The sequence below is a fragment of the Myxine glutinosa genome, chromosome 1, assembly GCF_964187855.1.
Source record: "Myxine glutinosa chromosome 1, kmMyxGlut1.1, whole genome shotgun sequence".
Classification (NCBI taxonomy): domain Eukaryota; kingdom Metazoa; phylum Chordata; class Myxini; order Myxiniformes; family Myxinidae; genus Myxine; species Myxine glutinosa.
Window position 1 is genome coordinate 107,739,680 of NC_136261.1, and position 24,867 is coordinate 107,764,546.

Here is a 24,867-nt window from a genome sequence, read left to right on the forward strand (position 1 = left end):
TCTATGAAAGTTACCGTTTATAGAACAAAATGAATTTTCAAAGGCCTGTAACATAAAGTTCATTGAGTCTACCTCACGGCGTTATCTCCACTCTAATTCACTATCTGATTTAATTTTTATCGATGGTGTTAGACTCGATGTCAGCAATAATTGAGAAAATTCACGCACATATGGGAAAATATTCAAAAAATTACGGCACGATGGCACGCGCAATCATACACCGCCCAAATAACTCAGATGGGAAAATGTTGAGATATATTAAAAATTCGCTTTTTCTTTTCCGTTGAGATATATTACTTTTCCGTTTTGGTGACAGTCGTCACAAAAAAGTCAACAATATTGTTTTGAATGTGTTGACTGTTATATGGGCATGGGGAAGGAGAGAGGAGAATGAAAGAGGGAAAGGAGAGAGGAGGAGAGGAGAGAACAGGAGAGGCGAGAACGTTTCCAGGACTTCGTTATTTGTATTATTACTTCGTAAAAGTACAGCGACTGAATACTGAATTTCGGGATCGAACCAAAGTCTAATTATATTTTTCCATGTTCATCGGGGTGTATACACAGTTTGTTTAAAGCGAGTCAACTCTTTTCCAACAATGGAATGAAACGATACAGTACTGTACTTCAAAAATGTACCTAATAATGTAAACTAACTCTGGAATACAATATATATTAATAACGTTTGGTTTTAATCTATTTTTACTTTGTAACCAGGTAATGCCTGTTTCGTTTTGAGTGATTATACACCACCCAAAGAAAATGCGTTTCATAGCAACAGGAAATAAAATCGTGAAATCTTTATTGTTTGTGTGTGTGTATGTGTGTCTCCTGATGGGTGTTTTTTTTAGGAGACATCTCCTTATTGGAGACACCACCTCATCCACCCTTTGCCAGGTTGTTTTTAGTCCTGGAAGCGTGTCGCAGTCATCCTCCCCACTAGCAAAGCCAGTGAACGGTGTCGACTTAGTCACAGACAACCAGACCATGTGGCAGGTAGCACTGGGTTACATGTTACCAGTGGCAGTCCCAAAAGACTGACCTGACCTAAGATCAGTTAGGTTTCCCTCTTTCACTTGAAATCATTCCCCTCTCAAGCAATCTAATCTCTTACCAGCACTTTTGATTCTCTCCCAGTCACTTAACTGAGCTGTTGCGTCTCTCTCAGCAATGATGGTAAAGGCACCTTTACAGGAACCACTCTTTGTAAAAATAACTTTTAAAAACGTTTTTGAAGTTATGAATTTGCATAAAATGTCTAAATGGCAATTAAGATGCCTTGAGAGAAAGAAAGCAGTTTAGCTTCCATATATAATGGTATATTGTATTGGAGAGTTAGTTTGAATCCGTAAAAATATTGTTACGGACGCGGCTTAGATGTTATTTACCGAGCGGTGGTATTGCCGCGACCTAACAGTTGCCCCGATTCTTCCCCAACTCACCCGATTCCACCCGACGTTGACCAAATCGCGCTATGCTAAATCAATGAAGGAAAAGACACACGGCTGGGATTCAAATGACACGACACCAGGGATACGGTTCTCAAGACCTCCGGAGGAGATTATATTAGGGCGGAAGTTCAGATTACAGGGATGAGAGGTACAGCATAGTAAGATAGGCACTTAGACACACTCTTATATTAACCCCAACAGACGACAGATAAACGGGACAAGGCTGACTCACACGGGGATTGATGGCAAGGAAAGCGGGTATTCGATGGCCAGCACAAGGTGCACCTTGTGCTCAGGGACAGGATAGCGCGGCCCAAAAGATGCAGGAGGTCTCTCAGCGCTCGGAGGTGGCTCTCTTGTCTTCTCAAGCTCGGGGCGCATCTCACCTCACATCCGGTAAGTCGCTGCGTATATCCGGCGGGGAGTGACACGCCCTCGGCTCGTTAGCTCCGCCCCAGATGGAATCGGCCCGTTGCTTCTCATTGGGTGCGTGCGGGGGGGTTACCGGCTCCGCCCTTGACGAGGGGCCGACAGGCAGCCCCTTCTTGGTAACCCCGTCGGCGCACATGGGTAATGGCGGCTAACCGAGCCGGAGTGAGGACGCACACTCCCCGCACGCCGCGCCGCGCCCCTCTGTTGTTGTAGTTGTTGTTGTAGTTGTTGTTGTAGTTGTAGTTGTTGTTGTAGTTGTTGTTGTTGTTGTAGTTGTTGTTTCATGGGGAAGATGATGGGAGGAGGTATGGGAAGGTCCTAAACTCACTACTGGTGCCATATAATCACATTCTGGTGCAACGAAGAGTCAGAATTAATGGAAACGAGTCCTTAACTGACATAGACTAAGAATAACTAGCAAGATGTCCGAAAGTTGTCTACGTGAGATGCGGTGGACCTGGGCACGACATTTAATGGGGGAAAAAGGGGAAGGTCGGTTCTACAGAGTGTTATTTACAGGCAATGGGACTAGGGAATGGGGGATTGGGGATAGTTGGGGAGTATTGGGGAAATGGAGTATTTACAAGCGGATATTGAGGCCAAGTCCCATATCCGCAACAATATCTTGTTTATCTATATCTTGTGTTATGCAGGTACCAACATCTCCACTGGGGAGGAGGTGGCTATAAAACTGGAATGTGTGAAGACCAAGCACCCACAGCTGCATATTGAGAGCAAGATATACAAACTGCTGCAGGGTGGAGGTAAGACTCCTTTTTGTGCCTCTGCTGACAAAATCGCTGAAGCCATTATGTTTTCTTGCCCGCCCATGATGGGTTTTCGTCACCGTGATAAGTTGAGAACAGCTGAAGGGGTCCAAGTCAAACTTGGTACATGTACATATAATGATGTAAAGATTAACTGATTAGATTATTGGGTCAGGAGGACAGATGTCCTATTAGGTAACTTCTGTTTCCGTGCTATCTTGTGAACCAGTGATGGCATTTTAACCAAACTTGGTACTAGTATATATTATGATGCAACGAAAAACTAATTAGATTTCGGCATCAAGCGGTCAAAGGCCAGAGTTCTTGTCAGGTGAAATGTGATACCTGAGTACAGCTGAAGCGATTTAAATTAAACTCTGTACAAGTATGTATAATGACGTAATAATGTGGCCGGAGGCGGTAGACGTCAAGACATTGAAGAGTGCCAGTGCCATTCTAGTTAGCCCGTCCCACACGCAGCTGGGGACGGAGTTTTGCAATCACTTCCGTGTGCCTGTCTGTCTGCCGTAAGTTTTTTACCATTTGAGTTTTGTCATAAAATTTTCAACAAAGCTTTATTATGAGAATATGGAGAAGACAAATTATAATTTGGTCAAAAGGTCAAAGTGCATCATATAAAATCATATAAAATCATATAAAAGTGCATCATATAAAATTGACCATTCTCAGAGAGCCTCCTCAGCGTCGACGAGTCTGGCATTTCACTCAGGCCAACTGGCACGGTCTTCAAGCAGCCATCAAGCATCTGGACTGGTCTCCCATCTCTACTGCCTCTGACATCAACTCATCCTGGGAATTCTTCCAAAGTAAATTGCTCTCTCATGCACAGATTTATCCCATCTCGTCTTCAGTTGTCATACCCTTCCTCCCGTCCATGGTACACGGAATCTTGTGGTGAGGCTATTGCCCAGAAACAACTTGCTTTCGTCTCCTGGAAAGCAAATCCAACGGAAGGAAATCTCATTTCCTTTCACAAAGCCCGAAACAAGTGTGTGTCCACCCTCAGGAGAGCCAGGAAACAATATCTCTCTGTTCTCAGGACCGAACTCTCTTATCTGTCTCCCTCTTCCAAATCCTGGTGGCGTCTGGTCAAATATGTTTCTGGTGTTTGTTCCCCCTCCATCCCCTCCCTCACCTCAAATGGCCACACGGCTGACTCCGCACGTGAAAAAGCTGAATGCCTCAACTCTGTGTTTGCCTCTAAATCTTGTGTCCCAAACCCATCCCTCTCTGTACCCACCGTACCCAGTCGTACCCAGCTGCTCCTGGACTCTGTGTCCTTTCCTCCTGACAAGGTGGAAAAGTTTCTGTCAACCCTGGACTCAGATTCTGCAACTGGACCTGACGGCATCAGCCCACGGGTCCTAAAATCCTGTTCTTCCGCTCTTTCACTCCCTCTCTCTGTTCTCTTCACCCTCTCTTTTGCTCAAGGTCATCTTCCATCTGCTTGGAAATCTGCCAACATCACCGCTTTGCACAAAAAAGGTGCAAAAACAGATCCCAGCAACTACAGACCAATCAGCCTTCTCCGAATTATCAGCAAAGTCATGGAATCCATCATTGCTTCAGATATGAAATCTTTCCTCTTCTCCAATGGCTTGATCTCTGATCATCAATTTGGTTTCAGACCTGGACACTCTACTCTGCACATGCTGCTTCTGCTTTCTCAACAATGGATGGAAGTCCTCAATGCCAAACAGGAAATTAGAGCAGTCTCCTTTGACATATCACGTGCCTTCGATACGGTCTGGCACCCCGCTCTGCTCACCAAACTCTCCTCTTTTGGTATCCATGGAAATCTCCACGCATGGCTGGCGGACTTCCTCTCTAGTCGTAGTCAACGTGTGGCCCTGAATGGGTTTCTCTCATCTCCTCTTCCTGTTCAGGCTGGAGTTCCACAAGGCAGTGTTCTGGGCCCTGTGCTTTTTCTGGTCTTCATCAATGATCTCTCTGACGCTTGAAAATGCTCTGTATCTCTTTGCTGATGACTCTACTCTCTGTCGCTCCATTCTTCATCCTCCAGATCGGCAGTCTGCAGCCTCCTCACTCTCTGCAGACCTGGACAAAATCACAGACTGGGCAAACAAGTGGAACATGTCTTTCAATCCTGACAAATCTCACACTCTTACGATGTCTCTCCGAAAAGACCGACTGGACAACCCTCCCATCCACTTTCTGAATAATCCTCTCCAAGAAGTTCTGTCACTCAAGCTTTTGGGTCTCACTATCTGCCATGATCTTTCCTGGGAAAACCACATTTCAAAGCTGGCCTCCAAAGCCAGTTGCCGACTCGGCATCCTCCGTCGTGCGAAGTCCTTCCTTTGCACACCTGAGCTCCTCACCACATACATGGCTTTCATCCGCAGCTCAATGGAATACTGCTCTCCCCTCTGGGCTGGTGCTCCTGCCTCACACCTAGCTCGTCTTCACGCTGTTGAAACCAAAGCATTCAGAATCATTGGAATCTCCCGCATTGAAGCTAACTCCAAGGGACTCTCACTCACTCACTCACCGCAGGCAGGTTGGTGGTCTTTCCGTCTTCTACCGACTCCTCTCTGGCCTTGCCCCCCCAGCTCTCTCTGGGCTCTGTCCCGCAAATATTCCTACAGGTCGCACAAGATCTGCCTGCAACCCTCTTATGGTCAAACTGCCAAAATCAAGACTCTCTGCTCACCTTCACTCCTTCATTCCTCTTTTCTCCTGCCTCTGGAACAAACTCCCTCACTCTCTTCAATCCCACTCCACCCTCCAGGTCTTTAAAACAGCTGTTGACCACCATCTCTTATCTTCCCTCATCCAAAACCTTGATCTTTTCTACCCCCGCTAATTTCACCCCAATTCCACTTTTTTGAAATACCAACTTCTGTTCTGGAAGTCCTTGGTGTCCTTGTGTTTTATACTTCTCCCTCCCCCCCCCCCCTCCCCCCTTCCCACGCCTCCTCCCCCCAAGCCCTCTCCCTTCCACACATCTCCCTGCTCTCAAATGTTGTGTTCGTGTGCTTCCCCTTCTCTCCCCATCTTGTCTTCCGCTCCCTCTTTTTATATATTTTGTCTGGTTGATTTGTTTGTGAAGTAAATGTTAGCTCTTTCACGAGCCTCGATTCAGTATACAAAAAAACAAACAAAAAAAAAAACCCATCAATTTTCATCCGATTGACCTGAAATTTAAACTTACTATTTGAGCTTTGTCATCAAACTTTCAACAAAGCCTTATTATGAGAATATGGAGAAGACATGAATAATTTGGGCAAAATGTTAAAGGTCATATATAATCAATTTTCGTCCAATTGACCTGTGCCAAATATCCCGGTGTGTACCCCGGTTTAGAATAGGTACACTGTATCCCTGAGCATCGTAAGAGTCGACCAAGGGTTGGTGTCAGGAAGGGCATCCGGCCATAAAAACATTGCCTCAAACAGGGAACCATGATTGTCATGGGGCCCGCAAGGCTAACCCCCGCTCTAGCGGGGAAAATGGTCTTAAAACGATCATTCATATATTTTGACTTGAATTTTTCAGAATTTACATATTTGGTCAATGTTCACCAATGAAAAGCTAGAAGCCAATACTTTTATTTGTATTTACTTATTTTTTAAGATCAAAAGTTCAAAGGTCAAGGTTGCATAAAATCGTCAATTTTCATCCAATCGACTTGGAATTTGAGCATGGTCTGCATATTGGGTCACGAAGCTTATTGCTTTTGAGGTCAAAATGTCATGGTTGCCTAAAATCATCAATTTTATTTTGTATTTTTTTTAGCTGTTTTCGCCATGTTTAGCATATGGAAGAAGTAGTCTGAATACAAAGTGGATGCGGAGGGGCTTTGCCATTTCAGATGCTTTCTGGTTATTTTTGCATTATTTTTGCTGCATTCCCATATGTTCCAAAGTGGAACCCAAAGAAGGTTTGTTTGTTTGTTTTTTCGTTTTTTTAATCATTTGTAAAATAAATTAACATTTTACACAAAGTTTACTCTCGAGCCAGTAGTAAAAATGGCATGCACAAACTAGCTTCTTGTACCACTGCTCATTGGGGGGGGGAGGAGGGGAGGGGAGCGGAGGGTGGAGGGTCATCAACATTGAAGTTGTAGTGATGTTTAAACCAAATTAGAAACCTGGCAGGAAAAAGGTTGGGGTGAAGCAACAAAAGCTAATAAAATACAAGTTTCATACTGGATATACCTCCCAAAATACAGGCATTCCACCCACCTCTGGCACTCTTTTGGTCCTCTTTTTTTTTTTTTCTCTCTCCCATATGTGGAATTGCCTTCTAGAGACTGTTCAGTCCCGCTCCTCCCTCTCGGGCTTCAATCAGGTAGTGCACCGCTACCTCCTGTCATCCCTATTGATCTCCTGTTGGACAGAAAATGCTTCTTACTTGTACAGATGCAAGGGAAACGGGCATATTGAGAATTTCAGAATTGAACTAGAACGGTACTCGGTAGCGAGCCTACATCGCCAAGCTGCACAATGTTTTGTATCCCACTGATGGGCCAGATCTGGATACAGACCCGAACCAAAATTTAATTGGCTTGTTGTTGTCTACCCCTCATCCACCTAGTTTTGGCATTATCCTTCCACAACTTTTTGAAATATCACTCTGTATATCGTTTTTGGCCCTATCACTCAATGGTGAAGAATGACTTAAAATTTTTTTATCGGATCCGGATTTGTATCTGGATCTTCACCAAAGTTTAATCTATTCGTCCTTGTCACACACCCAACCTGTCCACAAAATTTTGTCCAAATCCGTCCGCAACTTTTTGAGATATCCTGTTCACAAACAAGAAAGACATCGTGCAGAGCACGGTACTGGCAAAATCCTCCCTCCCCCCAAAGGTTGCTATCGATACACCAAATTGTCAATTTCATTAAGATTAAAATTGTCGATCTTTATCAAAGCTCGGGTCATTCGGATGAAAATTTATTATATTTTAGAAGTTTGACCTTGAGTTGACGTTTGACTTCAAGAATAGTTGGTTTCCCAATTCAGTCATGCACTATGCAATTACTCTTTAATTTTCAGGTTAATTGGATGAAAATTGATGATTTTAGAAGTTTGACCTTGAGTTAACCTTTGACCTTTTGACCTCAAAAATAGTTGGTTTCCCAATTCAGTGACCCTTTATAAAGAGGACGGCATGGGTCATGTGTCCAATGAAAGCAGTGTTTTATCAAAGCGGGGCAGATTGAATCCCGGTCATAACTGCGATCAGTTTTAAAGTGGCCCAGCGTAGGTGGCCCGTCTAGTTACCTCCGCCACCAAAGGTGGATGGAGGTTATGTTTTCACCCCCGTCTATGCCTTTTCAGATGCCAAACAGTCTGTTTATTTCTGTCCGTTTGTGAGCAAAATATCTCAAAGTTATGGATGGATTTGGACGAAACTTGTTGGACAAGTTGTGTGTGTGACGAGGAAGAATCTATTCAATTTTGGTGAAGTTCCGGATCCAGCTCCAGCCAGTAGAATTTTTAAGTGATTCTTCACCATTTTTATATGGCCAACCAGGTGGAGGTATGCTCTCTATTGAGTGCCGTTCTTGTTAATTTTGTTTCACTCTCAGACAGGCACGAAGGGTATTTTTTTTTTTTGATCTCCCTCTTCGATGCGCACGTACAATCGGGACAAATTCAGAACCAATATAAGGTAAACCAGCAGATTTGTCTCCCGATTCGTGTTCCAATTCGTGTTCAAAATACAGTACAACATTAAACTTTAAGTTGTTCTTCAATCATAAACTGGGTAGAGATAGAGGATGGACATGAACCAATTGCCTTATCCCATGAGTGTGGTCATCAGTATAACATGGCAGAATACTGTTAAAATGGATCATAAATTGTTGATGTATTAACTAAGTAATTAGTATTTTAAACAATTTGATTAGCTGAATATGTTGTGATGCAAGTAGATACTTAAATGGTGTAAACAGTTTTTATTCTCAAGATGCTTGTTGGCTTTATTCTCGCATTTTCAACAAACAGTTGGGGAAAAGCTAAGTTGGCCTATATCGCTGACCTCACTTTTTCGTGCACGGCACTATGGTAAATTTTGCACTGGATCCATGTTTCTTTAGCTATTCAAATTTGTTTTGCCTTTTCCTCTGGCTGTCATGTTCACCCCAAATTAATTCGTCAATTTCCTTGGCACAGCACCTTTTTAATTGCTTTTTTCTCTTGTCAATACCTTTTTACCTTACTGTGATTTGCTGCTCTGTTCAGTTACTGTGAAGCCGAATAGCCTGTGGGATTACAAACCGATGGTGTTGAAAGTGAAGCAAATGCAACTTTTCCTGTGGGCACTTTCTCTGCCTTATTTTCTTCCCTTTGCTTTTCCAGTAGTCTCGGCTGATCTTTTGCCAACTTAACAAATTCTCTTTGCTTTCATGTTTATTTCTAGTGTACACTGCATTATTTGCCTTTTCTCACTAATATCTTTCGTCTTTCTGCAGGTGTAAGGCATTCTCGCAGAGCTCTGCAAAGAAGGATTGGTTTTGTGATACTTGCATTCTGCTGTTGTAGAATAACAAAAATGGTACTGCACCGTTGGAAAGCTAATAATTGATTTACTTGGAACAAATTTCAAAGTTCTGAAACATCATGTCTGTTTAATCATAGAAATTCCTTGTAGCAGGACTTGGAGCTTAATGTAGTGTTTCCAACGGTCCCATTTTTATTATTGTATGACAGCAATAACCCTTTGGACTAAATCCTGAAGGACATTCTCGAGAGAACGAGACAGAACGTGAACGAGGGCACAAAATTATATAATGGTAATACTTCTCGAAGCAATAAAAAAAAAAAAAAAATATATAAGTACATGGAAAGAGCACGCAAACAACATTTTTGTTTTATACAATTACGCAAATATTGGTATTCCCATCAGTGTGCATGAACCAATATGTGATTTGTGTGATGTGACTCAAATTTTGTTGTAGATTTATTTATTTATTACTTGCAAAATCAGATTTTTTTCAAGTATATTGGTCGGTTGAGTTTCTTTGTCTGGCTGTCACTCACCTACAGGTCACAATTCTAAACCGATAATCATGAAACTTCACCAAGTTGTAGAAGTCGTCACAATTGAGAAGCCTATGATGTCGAGGTCAAAGGTCACATGGAGGTCAAATTTCTAAAATTGCCATTTTTCATCTGATTCACTTGATAAATGAACAGCTTTTGCATATAGTCACTAAATTGGGAAACCAACTATTTTTGAGGTCAAAAGGTCAACTGAAGGTCAAACTTCCAAAATCATTAATTTTCATGTGAAAAATCGTCTCTTTTCATTCTATTGAAAATTGAACAGCAATTACATAGTGCATCATTCAATTGGGAAACAAACTATTTTTGAGGTCAAAAGGTCAAAGGTCAGCTCAAGGTCAAACTTCATCAATTTTCATCTAAAAAAAAATCATCAATTTTAATCCGATTGACCCGAGCTTTGATTAATATTGTCAATTTTATTCTTGATGAAGTTGACAATTTGATGTATCCATGGCAACCTTTTTGGGGAGGGTAGGGGTGGATTCTGCAAGTATTGTGCTCTGCATGATGTCTCCTTGTTTATTTATTTATTTTTACAAAGAAAAACAGTTGGCTGGATTCAATAGTTTTCGTTGATTTGATTGTTAGAAAAATTATGCAAGGGAATAGTTCTTCCACTATTTTTTCGAAGGGGGAAAAAAAAAACAAGCTAGAAAGCATCTGAAAATTCAAAGCCCATCCGCATCTGCTTTGTATTCAGACTTCTTCCATATGCTAAACAAAATGAAAACAGATAACAAATAAATGACGATTTTAGGCGACCATAACCTTTTGACCTCAAAAGCAATAGGCTTCAGTGACCGAATATGCAAACCCTGCTGAAATTTCAAATCGATTGGATGAAAAGTGACAATTTTATGCAACATTGACCTTTTGATCTTTAAAAAAAAAAACAACTTCTGGCTTTTCATTGTTGAATCAATTCAGCGATCCAATTTGCCAATTCTTAAAATTTCAGGTCAATTGGATGAAAATGGACTGTTTTATGTGATGGTGACCTTTGAGCTTTTCACCAAAAATCTGTGGGAGGGAGAGGGCTTGGGAGGTAGTTGGGAGAGGTATAAAACATATAGACACTGCAAGGACTTCCAGGAAAGAAGTTGGTATTTCAAAAAAGTGGATCTGTGGTAAATTTACGGGGGTAGAAAAGATCAAGGTTTTGGATGGGGGAAGACGAGAGATGGTGGTGAACAGCTGTTTTAAAGACCTGGTGGGAGGAGTGGGATTGAAGCGAGTGGGGGAGTTTGTTCCAGAGGCAGGAGTAAAGAGGAATGAAAGAGTGAAGGTGAGCAGAGAGTCTTGATTTTGGCAGTTTTGCCAGAAGAGGGTTGCTGGCAGATATTGTGCGATCTGCAGGAATATTTGGGGGACAGAGCCCAGATAGAGCTGGGGGAGCTAGGCCAGAAAGGAGTCTGTAGAAAAACAGGAAGACCGCCTACCTGCCTGTGGTGAGTCAGTGAAAGACCCTCTCAATCAGCTTCATCGCGGGAGATTCCAATGATTCTGAAAGCTTTGGTTTCAACAGCGTGAAGCCGAGCTAGGTGTGAGGCAGGAGCACCAGCCCAGAGGGGAGAGCAGTGTTCCATTGATCTGCGGATGAAAGCCTTGTATGTGGTGAGGAGCTCAGGTGTGCCAAGGAAGGACTTCGCACGACGGAGGATGCCCAGTCGGCGAATGGCTTTGGAGGCCAGATTGGAAATGTGGTTTTCCCAGGAAAGATCATGGCAGACAGAGTGTTGAAATGGCAGACAGACGGTGTTGAAATGGCAGACAGAGGGTGTTGAAATGGCAGACAGAGGGTGTTGAAATGGCAGACAGAGGGTGTTGAAATGGCAGACAGACGGTGTTGAAATGGCAGACAGACGGTGTTGAAATGGCAGACAGACGGTGTTGAAATGGCAGACAGACGGTGTTGAAATGGCAGACAGACGGTGTTGAAATGGCAGACAGACGGTGTTGAAATGGCAGACAGACGGTGTTGAAATGGCAGACAGACGGTGTTGAAATGGCAGACAGACGGTGTTGAAATGGCAGACAGACGGTGTTGAAATGGCAGACAGACGGTGTTGAAATGGCAGACAGAGGGTGTTGAAATGGCAGACAGAGGGTGTTGAAATGGCAGACAGAGGGTGTTGAAATGGCAGACAGAGGGTGTTGAAATGGCAGACAGAGGGTGTTGAAATGGCAGACAGAGGGTGTTGAAATGGCAGACAGAGGGTGTTGAAATGGCAGACAGAGGGTGTTGAAATGGCAGACAGAGGGTGTTGAAATGGCAGACAGAGGGTGTTGAAATGGCAGACAGAGGGTGTTGAAATGGCAGACAGAGGGTGTTGAAATGGCAGACAGAGGGTGTTGAAATGGCAGACAGAGGGTGTTGAAATGGCAGACAGAGGGTGTTGAAATGGCAGACAGAGGGTGTTGAAATGGCAGACAGAGGGTGTTGAAATGGCAGACAGAGGGTGTTGAAATGGCAGACAGAGGGTGTTGAAATGGCAGACAGAGGGTGTTGAAATGGCAGACAGAGGGTGTTGAAATGGCAGACAGAGGGTGTTGAAATGGCAGACAGAGGGTGTTGAAATGGCAGACAGAGGGTGTTGAAATGGCAGACAGAGGGTGTTGAAATGGCAGACAGAGGGTGTTGAAATGGCAGACAGAGGGTGTTGAAATGGCAGGCAGAGGGTGTTGAAATGGCAGGCAGAGGGTGTTGAAATGGCAGGCAGAGGGTGTTGAAATGGCAGGCAGAGGGTGTTGAAATGGCAGGCAGAGGGTGTTGAAATGGCAGGCAGAGGGTGTTGAAATGGCAGGCAGAGGGTGTTGAAATGGCAGGCAGAGGGTGTTGAAATGGCAGGCAGAGGGTGTTGAAATGGCAGGCAGAGGGTGTTGAAATGGCAGGCAGAGGGTGTTGAAATGGCAGGCAGAGGGTGTTGAAATGGCAGGCAGAGGGTGTTGAAATGGCAGGCAGAGGGTGTTGAAATGGCAGGCAGAGGGTGTTGAAATGGCAGGCAGAGGGTGTTGAAATGGCAGGCAGAGGGTGTTGAAATGGCAGGCAGAGGGTGTTGAAATGGCAGGCAGAGGGTGTTGAAATGGCAGGCAGAGGGTGTTGAAATGGCAGGCAGAGGGTGTTGAAATGGCAGGCAGAGGGTGTTGAAATGGCAGGCAGAGGGTGTTGAAATGGCAGGCAGAGGGTGTTGAAATGGCAGGCAGAGGGTGTTGAAATGGCAGGCAGAGGGTGTTGAAATGGCAGGCAGAGGGTGTTGAAATGGCAGGCAGAGGGTGTTGAAATGGCAGGCAGAGGGTGTTGAAATGGCAGGCAGAGGGTGTTGAAATGGCAGGCAGAGGGTGTTGAAATGGCAGGCAGAGGGTGTTGAAATGGCAGGCAGAGGGTGTTGAAATGGCAGGCAGAGGGTGTTGAAATGGCAGGCAGAGGGTGTTGAAATGGCAGGCAGAGGGTGTTGAAATGGCAGGCAGAGGGTGTTGAAATGGCAGGCAGAGGGTGTTGAAATGGCAGGCAGAGGGTGTTGAAATGGCAGGCAGAGGGTGTTGAAATGGCAGGCAGAGGGTGTTGAAATGGCAGGCAGAGGGTGTTGAAATGGCAGGCAGAGGGTGTTGAAATGGCAGGCAGAGGGTGTTGAAATGGCAGGCAGAGGGTGTTGAAATGGCAGGCAGAGGGTGTTGAAATGGCAGGCAGAGGGTGTTGAAATGGCAGGCAGAGGGTGTTGAAATGGCAGGCAGAGGGTGTTGAAATGGCAGGCAGAGGGTGTTGAAATGGCAGGCAGAGGGTGTTGAAATGGCAGGCAGAGGGTGTTGAAATGGCAGGCAGAGGGTGTTGAAATGGCAGGCAGAGGGTGTTGAAATGGCAGGCAGAGGGTGTTGAAATGGCAGGCAGAGGGTGTTGAAATGGCAGGCAGAGGGTGTTGAAATGGCAGGCAGAGGGTGTTGAAATGGCAGGCAGAGGGTGTTGAAATGGCAGGCAGAGGGTGTTGAAATGGCAGGCAGAGGGTGTTGAAATGGCAGGCAGAGGGTGTTGAAATGGCAGGCAGAGGGTGTTGAAATGGCAGGCAGAGGGTGTTGAAATGGCAGGCAGAGGGTGTTGAAATGGCAGGCAGAGGGTGTTGAAATGGCAGGCAGAGGGTGTTGAAATGGCAGGCAGAGGGTGTTGAAATGGCAGGCAGAGGGTGTTGAAATGGCAGGCAGAGGGTGTTGAAATGGCAGGCAGAGGGTGTTGAAATGGCAGGCAGAGGGTGTTGAAATGGCAGGCAGAGGGTGTTGAAATGGCAGGCAGAGGGTGTTGAAATGGCAGGCAGAGGGTGTTGAAATGGCAGGCAGAGGGTGTTGAAATGGCAGGCAGAGGGTGTTGAAATGGCAGGCAGAGGGTGTTGAAATGGCAGGCAGAGGGTGTTGAAATGGCAGGCAGAGGGTGTTGAAATGGCAGGCAGAGGGTGTTGAAATGGCAGGCAGAGGGTGTTGAAATGGCAGGCAGAGGGTGTTGAAATGGCAGGCAGAGGGTGTTGAAATGGCAGGCAGAGGGTGTTGAAATGGCAGGCAGAGGGTGTTGAAATGGCAGGCAGAGGGTGTTGAAATGGCAGGCAGAGGGTGTTGAAATGGCAGGCAGAGGGTGTTGAAATGGCAGGCAGAGGGTGTTGAAATGGCAGGCAGAGGGTGTTGAAATGGCAGGCAGAGGGTGTTGAAATGGCAGGCAGAGGGTGTTGAAATGGCAGGCAGAGGGTGTTGAAATGGCAGGCAGAGGGTGTTGAAATGGCAGGCAGAGGGTGTTGAAATGGCAGGCAGAGGGTGTTGAAATGGCAGGCAGAGGGTGTTGAAATGGCAGGCAGAGGGTGTTGAAATGGCAGGCAGAGGGTGTTGAAATGGCAGGCAGAGGGTGTTGAAATGGCAGGCAGAGGGTGTTGAAATGGCAGGCAGAGGGTGTTGAAATGGCAGGCAGAGGGTGTTGAAATGGCAGGCAGAGGGTGTTGAAATGGCAGGCAGAGGGTGTTGAAATGGCAGGCAGAGGGTGTTGAAATGGCAGGCAGAGGGTGTTGAAATGGCAGGCAGAGGGTGTTGAAATGGCAGGCAGAGGGTGTTGAAATGGCAGGCAGAGGGTGTTGAAATGGCAGGCAGAGGGTGTTGAAATGGCAGGCAGAGGGTGTTGAAATGGCAGGCAGAGGGTGTTGAAATGGCAGGCAGAGGGTGTTGAAATGGCAGGCAGAGGGTGTTGAAATGGCAGGCAGAGGGTGTTGAAATGGCAGGCAGAGGGTGTTGAAATGGCAGGCAGAGGGTGTTGAAATGGCAGGCAGAGGGTGTTGAAATGGCAGGCAGAGGGTGTTGAAATGGCAGACAGAGGGTGTTGAAATGGCAGACAGAGGGTGTTGAAATGGCAGACAGAGGGTGTTGAAATAATTGATGACAATAGCTAAAATGGTAAAAAGTTATCGCACACACAGACACACGTGATTACAAAACCCCGTCTCCTGCTGTGCGCTATTAAAATCTAACCCTAACCTAAATCAACCCTAAACTTAAAATCTAACCTGAACTATCATTACTGTATATACTTAATTTGTGACTTGCATGTCTTCAAAAAATTGATTACAATTCTATAATACACTACTCACAATAAGTTAGGGATATTGGCAGGTTCTTCGGTGTGGTTGATTTTGTATATTTATTATGTTGAAAAAAGTTGTTGGTCCTAATTCTATGGTTATTAATGTGTGAAAAAACACAGCATTCTTGATTTCAATACCCTAACCCTAACCCCTATAAAAAGATAAACTCTCTCCCACAATATCCCTAACTTATTGTGAGTAGTGTGTGTATCAACATTGTCAACTTTGCCAAACTTTTGCAGTAAGGCTGAAGGCAGTGATCTATGTTTGGACACTTACATTTGTATCAAAGAGAACAATGGATTTTTCCATGTAACATTCCATTGTCCAGTACTATCCCATTGGGTGAACTTAAACCACATGGGGAATGTGTCTTTCTAAGGTTCTGCGTTAGCTGAGTGGTCCTATCTTCAAGATATTTCAGATTTATTGAAGTCAATTACTTGTATCAAACATGATTTAAATCTCGTGGTTACATTTTGAAAAAGTTGATCAATTGCAGGTTCATGTTGAAAGGTCCTTCATGACAAAGTCCTAATGAAAAAAGGCCACTAATGAAAATGGGGGATTGTCTCTGATATCGTGATTATCATATTCGGCAAATAAAGCTTGCGTAAATAAATGTGCCACATTGTACATCCATCAAGTAGATTAAGATCCCACATGCAGATGTATTCCTATTTTTTTCTCTTTTGGATTAACCGCACACCTCTTCCTCCCCCCCCCCCCCCCTCCCACTCCTCCGTCCTTTGCACTCTTCACCCCCACCACCCTTACCGCCACCTTGACATTTATTGTGGTTATGAGCTCACTCCAGCCCTCTGTTATATCCACTCCACTCCAGCCTGGCCTGACAAACGGCCCTCCCCAATGTATGTGAGATATGCTGTCGTTCTTCCTCTATGCCACCTCTCTATATTATACGTCGAGGAGGGCGGAATTGAGGGGATAGTTGCTTTTGTGATTGCATGTGGCGAAGGGAGAGATACAGAATGTGGGCCACAGACATCCTGGCCTGGCGGAGGACAAAATGGTTCAAAATGGGGTCACCCAGTACTGAGGGAATTCAGCGTCAATATACAAGAGAACCATAAAAGCAAAAGTAAGGGGCAAAACGAGCTGCCGAGCAGAATAATGCAGCCTGGCTCAAAGCACATTGCTCATTGAGGCATTCCGGGCTTGGAGTTGACTTTTGTGGCCGGGTACATGATCCTTCAATTAATTGTACAACTCGTAATTGTGGCGTTGCTGCATTGCCCCTTTCGCACTATGTTCATAACATTTGGAATTTATGTGCCTTCATTATTATATTTGTATTATTATATTGCATTATTTGCATTATTTGCATATTATTGCATTATTTGCATATTATATTTTGCATTATTTGCATTATATTTGCATTATTATATTTGTATCCGTGGTGTTGGCTTAGCGGTTAGGGTGCCGGCTTGGGATCCTAGGATCCTGGGTTCCAATCCCGGTCGATCGCTAAATTAACGCCATGGGTGTTGACTCAGCCTGTCATCCTTCCGAGGTCGGCAAATTGAGTACCAGCTTGCTGGGATGAATGATCACGGTGTGTACCCCAATTTAGAATAGGTACACCGTATCCCTGCGCATCGTAAGAGGCGACCAAGGGTTGGTGTCAGGAAGGGCATCCGGCCATAAAAACATTGCCTCAAACAGGGAACCATGATTGTCATGGGGCCCGCAAGGCTAACCCCTGCTCTAACGGGGGAAATGGCCTTAAAACGATCATTCATTCATTCATTCATTATTATATTTGTGGTACATATTTCTAAATTTTGCAGAAGTTGTGACATTTCTTTTGTTTGTGGTATCATTTGAAATGCTTACAATGTTTTGAAGGAAGCCAGATGTAACACTTTGTTTTGAAAATTGGCTGAGGTGTCTTAAACTGTGATATGTCACACACAACCATCTGCACACCAGGGCTTTGTTATTTGCTCACACTTCACAACTTTTGATTTTAAATGTGTAATACCAACAAGTCTGAGAGCACATACATATTGTCAATACTTCAACTTCATAATTGAAATGGTGAGGGAATAAACAAGTGTTTGCATAACCGCACTTGACCAAGGATGTCCAACACCTTGTGGGTTACACCTGTATAACGAGGAGATCTTGGCTATAACATGAATAACCTAAAGGGTAACTGTGAACAAATAAAGCCACAGCCAAATCCTCAAAAAGGTCAAATTGCTTTACTGCCCCACTAAATACCGAGCAGGGTAATTTGTGGTCTAAAAGTCTTGTCTTTGATTGAACGGAACATGGTGTTCCAAAATCGAGGCTGATAAATGAAGTGAATGAAATGCATCCCGAGTGACGTACGACTAAGTTCAACATGTCAGGAGAGATGGTAAACCATCCTGGCAAGGTAACAACTTTGCAATGAGCAAGGCAGTGTCCTGGACAAACTGGCACAACTGCATGTACAACACGTCGGGCAGAACAGCGTTGATGCTACTCAATATTTGGATGTTCTCTCTGCCGACGAGAAAGACTGCACAAAATGGCTACCATTGCAAGCTGCTGTCCACGGGCAAATCTTTACAGCCAGTTGTCTCGAGTCGTCGCGCACACATACAGTGCATTCAGAAAGTATTCAGACCCCTTCACTTTTTTCACATTTTGTTATGTTGCAGCCTTATGCTGAAATCGTTTAAATTCATTTTTTCCCTCATCAATCTACACTCAATACCCCATAATGACAAAGAGAAAATGGGATTTTAGAAAGTTTTGCAAATTTATCAAAAAGAAAAAAACTGAAATATCACATTTACATAAGTATTCAGACCCTTTGCCATGACACTTGAAATTTAGCTCAGGTGCCTCCCATTTTTCTTGATCATCTTTGAGATGTTTCTACACCTTGATTGGAGTCCACCTGTGGTAAATTCAATTGATTGGACATGATTTGGAAAGGCACACACCTGTCTATATAAGGTCTCACAGCTGACGATGCATATCGGAGCAAAAACCAAGCCATGAGGTCGAAGGAACTGCCTGCAGAGCTCAGAGACAGGATTGTGTCGAGGCACAGATCTGGGGAAGCCTGCAAAAAAAAATCTCTGCTGCATTGAAGGTTCCCAAGAGCACAGTGGCCTCCATAATTCTTAAATGGAAGAAGTTTGAAACAACCAGGACTCTTCCTAGAGCTGGCCGCCCGGCCAAACTGAGCAATCGGGGGAGAAGGGCCTTGGTAATAGAGGTGACCAAGAACCCGATGGTCACTCTGGCTGAGCTCCAGAGATCCTGTGTGGAGATGGGAGAAACTTCCAGAAGGACAACCATCACTGCAACACTCCACCGATCTGGGCTTTATGGAAGAGTGGCCAGACGGACCCTCTCCTCAGTGAAAGACACATGAAAGCACACAGAATCTTGTTTCTCACAGTCTGAGAGTCCTTTCGGTGCTTTTTCGCAAATTCCAAGTCATGTTTAGCATACGGAAGAAGAAGTCTGAATACAAAGTTGATGCGGACAGACTTTGCATTTTCATATGCTTTTAAGTTGGTGTACCACATTCCTTCCAGGCTGTGATACCCTTTTGTTAATGTGCAGATTATTATTATTGTCTGTGGAAACGATATTTTAATAAACGCATACTACAGCAATTCAGTATGTCCATCCACAGTCACGTGGTGTTTTGTTTTCGTTGATGTTTCATTTTGAAACCTGTGCAATAAACAATAGTTGAGCTGCATGCTATAAACCCTGGCAACGGTTACAATGCACAGCAACACGCCAAGAAGAGCACAGCCACAGTGGGAACGCTATTATTACGCAAGGGGTTGGTTGCAGAGGTGGGTGAGAGAGTTGTATGTTCATGCATGTTTTGGTCTTTGTCGAAGCTGAATTGACATAAGGTGGGACTTGTACACACAAATGTAATTGTGCAGCCAAACAATGAATACTAAGTACCCTTTTGAAACAGAGCAGACAGCATCATGCAACAAGGCAGTGGTGATGCATAAACAAGTGTGGTTTGTTTGTGTTTGAAATATGATTCTTTTATTTTATTGTGGTGTTGGTACCAATGATATTGTGCAGTCATGGTTTTTTTCATATAGCAGATACTTATTTTAACCCCATCTTGTGCTGTTTTTGCCTGTAATCCTACTCATCCCCCTCAGTCGGTATCCCTGCCATCAAGTGGTGTGGAGCTGAGGGAGATTATAATGTTATGGTGATGGAACTGCTGGGACCTAGCATGGAGGACCTCTTTAATTTCTGCTCACGAAAGTTCACTCTTAAGACTGTGCTGCTGCTTGCGGACCAGATGGTGAGATTTGCTTTGGTGAACATGCCTGTACTTGCAACCTTAGATGTGATTTGTCTTTTGCTTCCATAAAGGGGTGAAACAGTATTCATCGATAGTAAGGGTTTGCTCTTTATAACTTGTGCCTCGAGATGTGGATGTGCAAACAGAAGTTCTGAATGTATTGTCGCGCGAATGCCCTTAGTCCAGTTGCCAGGACATGAAACCCGGACATTGTCAGTACTATACGGTTTGTTGGTGGATTAGTAATGGTTAAGGGGTATATATGACAGAACCACCTCTTGCCGCTGCAGCAACTTTGGGGAATTTCCGTTATTTGCATAAATCAAAGATGGCCGCCACCGACCTTGGTTCATATAGAAAATCAGCAATAACTTTTGATCGAATCAAGCCAGAAGGATCATTTTGGTACCTACACATAGGTTTTCACACATGGCGGATGCAATGAAAGTGTCAAAAAAGTTTTTTGATGTTGCTAGACAACCATAATCCAAGTTGGCCAATGTTTTGTTGTGGCGAAATAGCTAATCGGCCATCTTTTGATAAAATCATGCTAGAAGGTTGATTTTGGTATCTACCCATAGGTTTTCCCATATGGCAGAGGCAACGGAAGGCTCAAATTATGGTTTTCATGTTGCTAGGCCCTTGCTAGTCAACTCAAATCCAAGATGGTCGCAATTGACACTTGGTAGGAATCAGATTTAGAAACACGAAAACAATATGACAACCAAAATGTTTATTACATTTTTTAATAATAACCTTGTTGGGTCGAGGAACGCATATTAATTACAATAAAATAATTCACAACATCTCAATATCCCATTTTAAACACAACCTTGCACTCCCACTATCAACTATACTTATACATCAATCGTCTTTCTACATATCAGGGTACATTATTATTATTATTATTATTATTATTATTTTTTTTGTATACAAGATCGAGGCTCGTGAAAGAGCGAACATTAATCACACAGAAAGACAAACAGACACATAAAACAAATAACATCGGGAGCGGTAGACAAGATGGGGAGAGAGGGGGAAGGACACAAACACAACATTTGAGAGCAGGGACCGAGAGACATGGAGACATCGAGAGATCTGTGGGAGGGAGAGGGCTTTTGGGGGGAGGCATGGGAAGGGGGGGGGGGGGTGGGAGAGGTATAAAACATATGTACACTGCCAGGACTTCCAGGAAAGAAGTTGGAATTTCAAACAAGGTGGATCTGGGGTGAATTAGTGGGGGTAGAAAAGATCAAGGTTTTGGATGGGGGAAGATAAGAGATGGTGGTGAACAGCTGTTTTAAAGACCTGGAGGGAGGAGTGGGATTGAAGGGAGTGTGGGAGTTTGTTCCAGAGGCGGGAGAAAAGAGGAATGAAAGAGTGAAGGTGAGCAGTGAGCCGAGATTTCGGCAGTTTAACCATCAGAGGGTTGCTGGCAGATCTTGTGCGACCTGTAGGAATATTTGGGGGACAGAGCACAGAGAGAGCTGGGGGAGCAAGGCCGGAGAGGAGTCGGTAGAAGACAGAAAGACCACCTACCTGCCTGCGGTGAGTGAGTGAAAGGCCCTCAGAGATAGCTTCATCGCGGGAGATTCCAATGATTCTGAAAGCTTTGGATTCAACAGCGTGAAGCCGAGCCAGGTGTGAGGCAGGAGCACCAGCCCATAGGGGAGAACAGTATTCCATTGAACTCAGGAACTTCCAGGGTTAATTGAACTTCCAGGAAATTCCATTAAAGCTCACATTAACAAAATCGAGAATAATTTCAACATAATTCCAATGAACTTTTGGTTCTAAGACATCTTGAAAAGTAAGTTCACCCCCACAAAAAAAATATTCCATATTAAATGCCAAGTCTGTATATACAAAAGAACGACAAATCTATGGTGCCACACACCTGACAAGCACAGACAGGGAAAGGAAGGAAAACCAGGTGGATTATCTCTGTTGTGTAACGGAGGAGGATGGGGCAGTCTCGAACAGGCGAGACGACGAGAGGAGGAGAGGAGGAGAGGAGGAGGAGCAAGCGACGAGGTGACGAGGAGGTCGACGAGGTGACGAGGTCTTGCCTGGGTTTGTATGCACATTTTAAAACCAATTCCCTGGCTATTTAATACCCAATTCACACCCTCCTTATGGTACACATTCAAACAAGAAAACCCTTACGCTGATGTGTCCCTCCTTATTACATCAAGATTGGCGACCTACTCAAACACGGACCCTGCTACTCCATACAGTTCTATCCGCTCTAAGGTAATCTCTAACTACCTCATCTCCCCCTCCCCCATAAACATAACAATACTTTGGAAAGAATCACAAGGAAGTTGGGAGGAGGGTAAATTGCTTCTGACTACCGTCAACTTTCACAGGTAACTCCTCAACTCATTGAATGCAGCACGTAGGGAATAACAAGTAAAGTTGCAATGTATACTTTTAATGGAATGGTAAATTTTACTTCAGGAAGAACAGCACAACAACACTTTTACAATTAACTGTCCTACCTTGAAGGAAACCTGTTGACCTGACCTCCGATTTGATATTGCAACGGCAATTATCAGACACACAGGTTCCGTATCTAACAATGCGCTAATATGTAGCACACTGCACGCTTTTCTAAAACTAGCACATCATGTCATCTTGAGTATATATGTGTAGTACCCAAGAGGATCAAGGCCAGGATCCACTATCCCTATATCGTTGTCATCATTGGTGTCATCCTCTTCTTCAACATTCATCATGGCATCTTCCTCGTGTTTCGTCATTGGGTTATGGCACTCATCTATTGAACCCTCACAATGACAGTAGGTTGTGCAGGACAGGCCTGCTCTGAAGCAGCTGCAGTTCACTTATGCGCAAGCATTTCCTGTGGCTTTGCACTGACAGCTTATGACTTTCATTAACTCAGGAGGTGCTGGTGGTCCCTTGGCGATTACTGGAGACGGTATGCTGTTGAGAATCTCTCAACCGAAGTTAGTTATACAGATTGAAGGGGCGTTCTGCTTGTCTGCTGCTTTCCATAGTATCGTTTGATGGTGCGATCTGAGCATATGAAGGAGCAAGTTTTCATCTGTGGGAGGGAAGGATTTCACTAGGGGTGGCTTACCCTTATTCTTTGTATAGATGGCATGTCGGGCGGCGTTCATGCTGGTGCATTTTGGCTGACCATATAGTACAGCGAAGAACTCTTGACCCGTTTTCAGCAGGTCTTCATGTGTAGCCGTCTCCTCTCCAATGACAGAGTAGAGCCCTGGAAAGTCTCCTTCTTGGAGTTTGCTGAGGGCGGTGATCTTTCCCTTGTTGAAGGGATACGACACTGTGTCACACCCTGTCACCACATGCATTCCAAGGAGCTGGAGGCTCTTATCTCCGAGAGCAGCTGCAATTTGGTTGATGTGCAACACACTCCCGTCCCACTTCTCCATCTGCACCAAAGCAGTGATCCCCAGCTTCCAAACCCAGAATATCAGAATGATGAAAACGTCTGTGTCATCACTGATTATGCGAATCACCCTTTTCCCTTCATGAACAGCCTGAAGCATGTAGCTGACCATCAAAACGTCTGCCTCATCATGGCTGAACTGTCCTTCCTCCTCTCCAACCATCAGAACATCCACGCATCTGTTAAGGAACATCTGTTAAGGAAGTTATCAGAATGTTGTTCACATAAAACGTGAAACAGAACATGATTTAATGGGTTAAGGAAGTTATCAGAATGTTATCAGAAGTTATAGCCGAATAGCTACTTCACCATATAAAACTGGCGGCCATCTTGGATTATGGTTTCCTAGCAACATGAAAACCATAATTTGAGCCTTCCATTGTCTCTGCCATATGGGAAAACCTGTGGGTAGATACCAAAATCAACCTTCTAGCATGATTCTATCAAAGGTTATGGCCGATTAGCTATTTCGCTAAATCAAAACAGCAGCCATCTTGGATTATGTTTGTATAGCAACATCAAAAAGTTTTTTTGACACTTTCATTGCATCCGCCATGTGTGAAAACCTATGTGTAGGTACCAAAATCATCTTTCTAGCTTGATTCTATCAAAAGTTATTGCTGATTTTCTATTTGAACCAAGGTAGAAAATCAACCATCTTGGATTTATGCAAATTAAGGAAGTTCCCCAAAGTTGCCACAGCGGCAAGAGGTGGTTCTGTCATATATATATACCCGCTAACCTTTACAAATCCACCCAAAAAAAACTGATAGTACCAACAATTTCCGGGTTCACATCGGGTTTATCTTAGGTGGCAACTGGACTATCTCAGTTAATACTGTGGGCTCGCGGATGGCCAAATGAACTTAAATGGAGGCGACGATCAATTACGGATTTTTACTATGCAAGCACGGGAGGAAGAAGGAAGAGGAAGAAGCGACAAGCTCTTACCTGAAGCGATCTCACTGGCAGCTCCGATCCTGAAGGAAATGAACTCAAACACAGGGGTAAAATGTACAAAAATAATCGATTTATTATGCGAAACCCGAGAACAATGAAACACCCCGACAAATAACTATGGTTCCTAAACCGGGATCCCGCACACCTCACTCCAGCAACAGCACAGGGGAAGGAATTAAATAAAAGAATCGTCGTGTTGTGTTCTGTGGTGCGTCTTCTGTCTGGGTGTGTGATGTCGCTCAGGCTCTGTCCGGCTCCAATGTTGGCGTGAAGCAGGCCTCTGTCTGCCTCGTTCACGCTTTGCTAGGCCCCGAGCCACCCGCTCGCCCCGGTCTCATCTGCTCAGCGGCACGCTTCACTCGCCCGCTCATCGGTCGCACGCGTGGCCCCGTTTGCTCGTAGCACCAAGCCTCGCTCGTACGCTTGCACCAGGAGAAACGACGGCGCTCCAACGTCCGTCGTCAAGCAGGCAAATTCGCAGATGGCACAGGAAGAAAAGTCCAAACGGAACGAAAAGCAAGGGCAGGAGGAAGGTCTGGGAAGGGCAGAAACCAAAGCGAGAGAGAGAGAGAGAGAGACAAAATGCCGGCCAGCGAGTCGTCTTGTCACTTGCGGTCTGACGTCAGCTCCCTTCCTCCACCAACCAGTCCTCGCTTCTCTGTGGTCTTTCCCGCCTTCTGACGTCACCGGCCTTTGCCCTCTAATCAACGACCTGCTTCGAAGTAGTAGTTTTGCGCCTTCCGCACTGATTGGCCGAGGTGTCAATGGTCGGTGGCCAATCAGTGTGCCGCGTCCTTCCACTTTCCTTAGCCTCCAATCACGGGGAAGCTTTTTGTCTCTT

General features: G+C 44.6%; 1 protein-coding gene across 1 annotated transcript in view; it reads left to right on the top strand.

Annotated features, from left to right (window-relative positions):
• The window catches only part of LOC137412149 (casein kinase I), a 171,064-nt gene that overhangs the window by 14,740 nt on the left and 131,457 nt on the right, over positions 1–24,867 (top strand). Inside the window, exons 3-4 of the mRNA XM_078775860.1 lie at positions 2,534–2,644; positions 19,479–19,627. Coding sequence (XP_078631986.1) covers positions 2,534–2,644; positions 19,479–19,627 — 260 coding nt within the window. The remainder of the gene's footprint in view (positions 1–2,533; positions 2,645–19,478; positions 19,628–24,867) is intronic.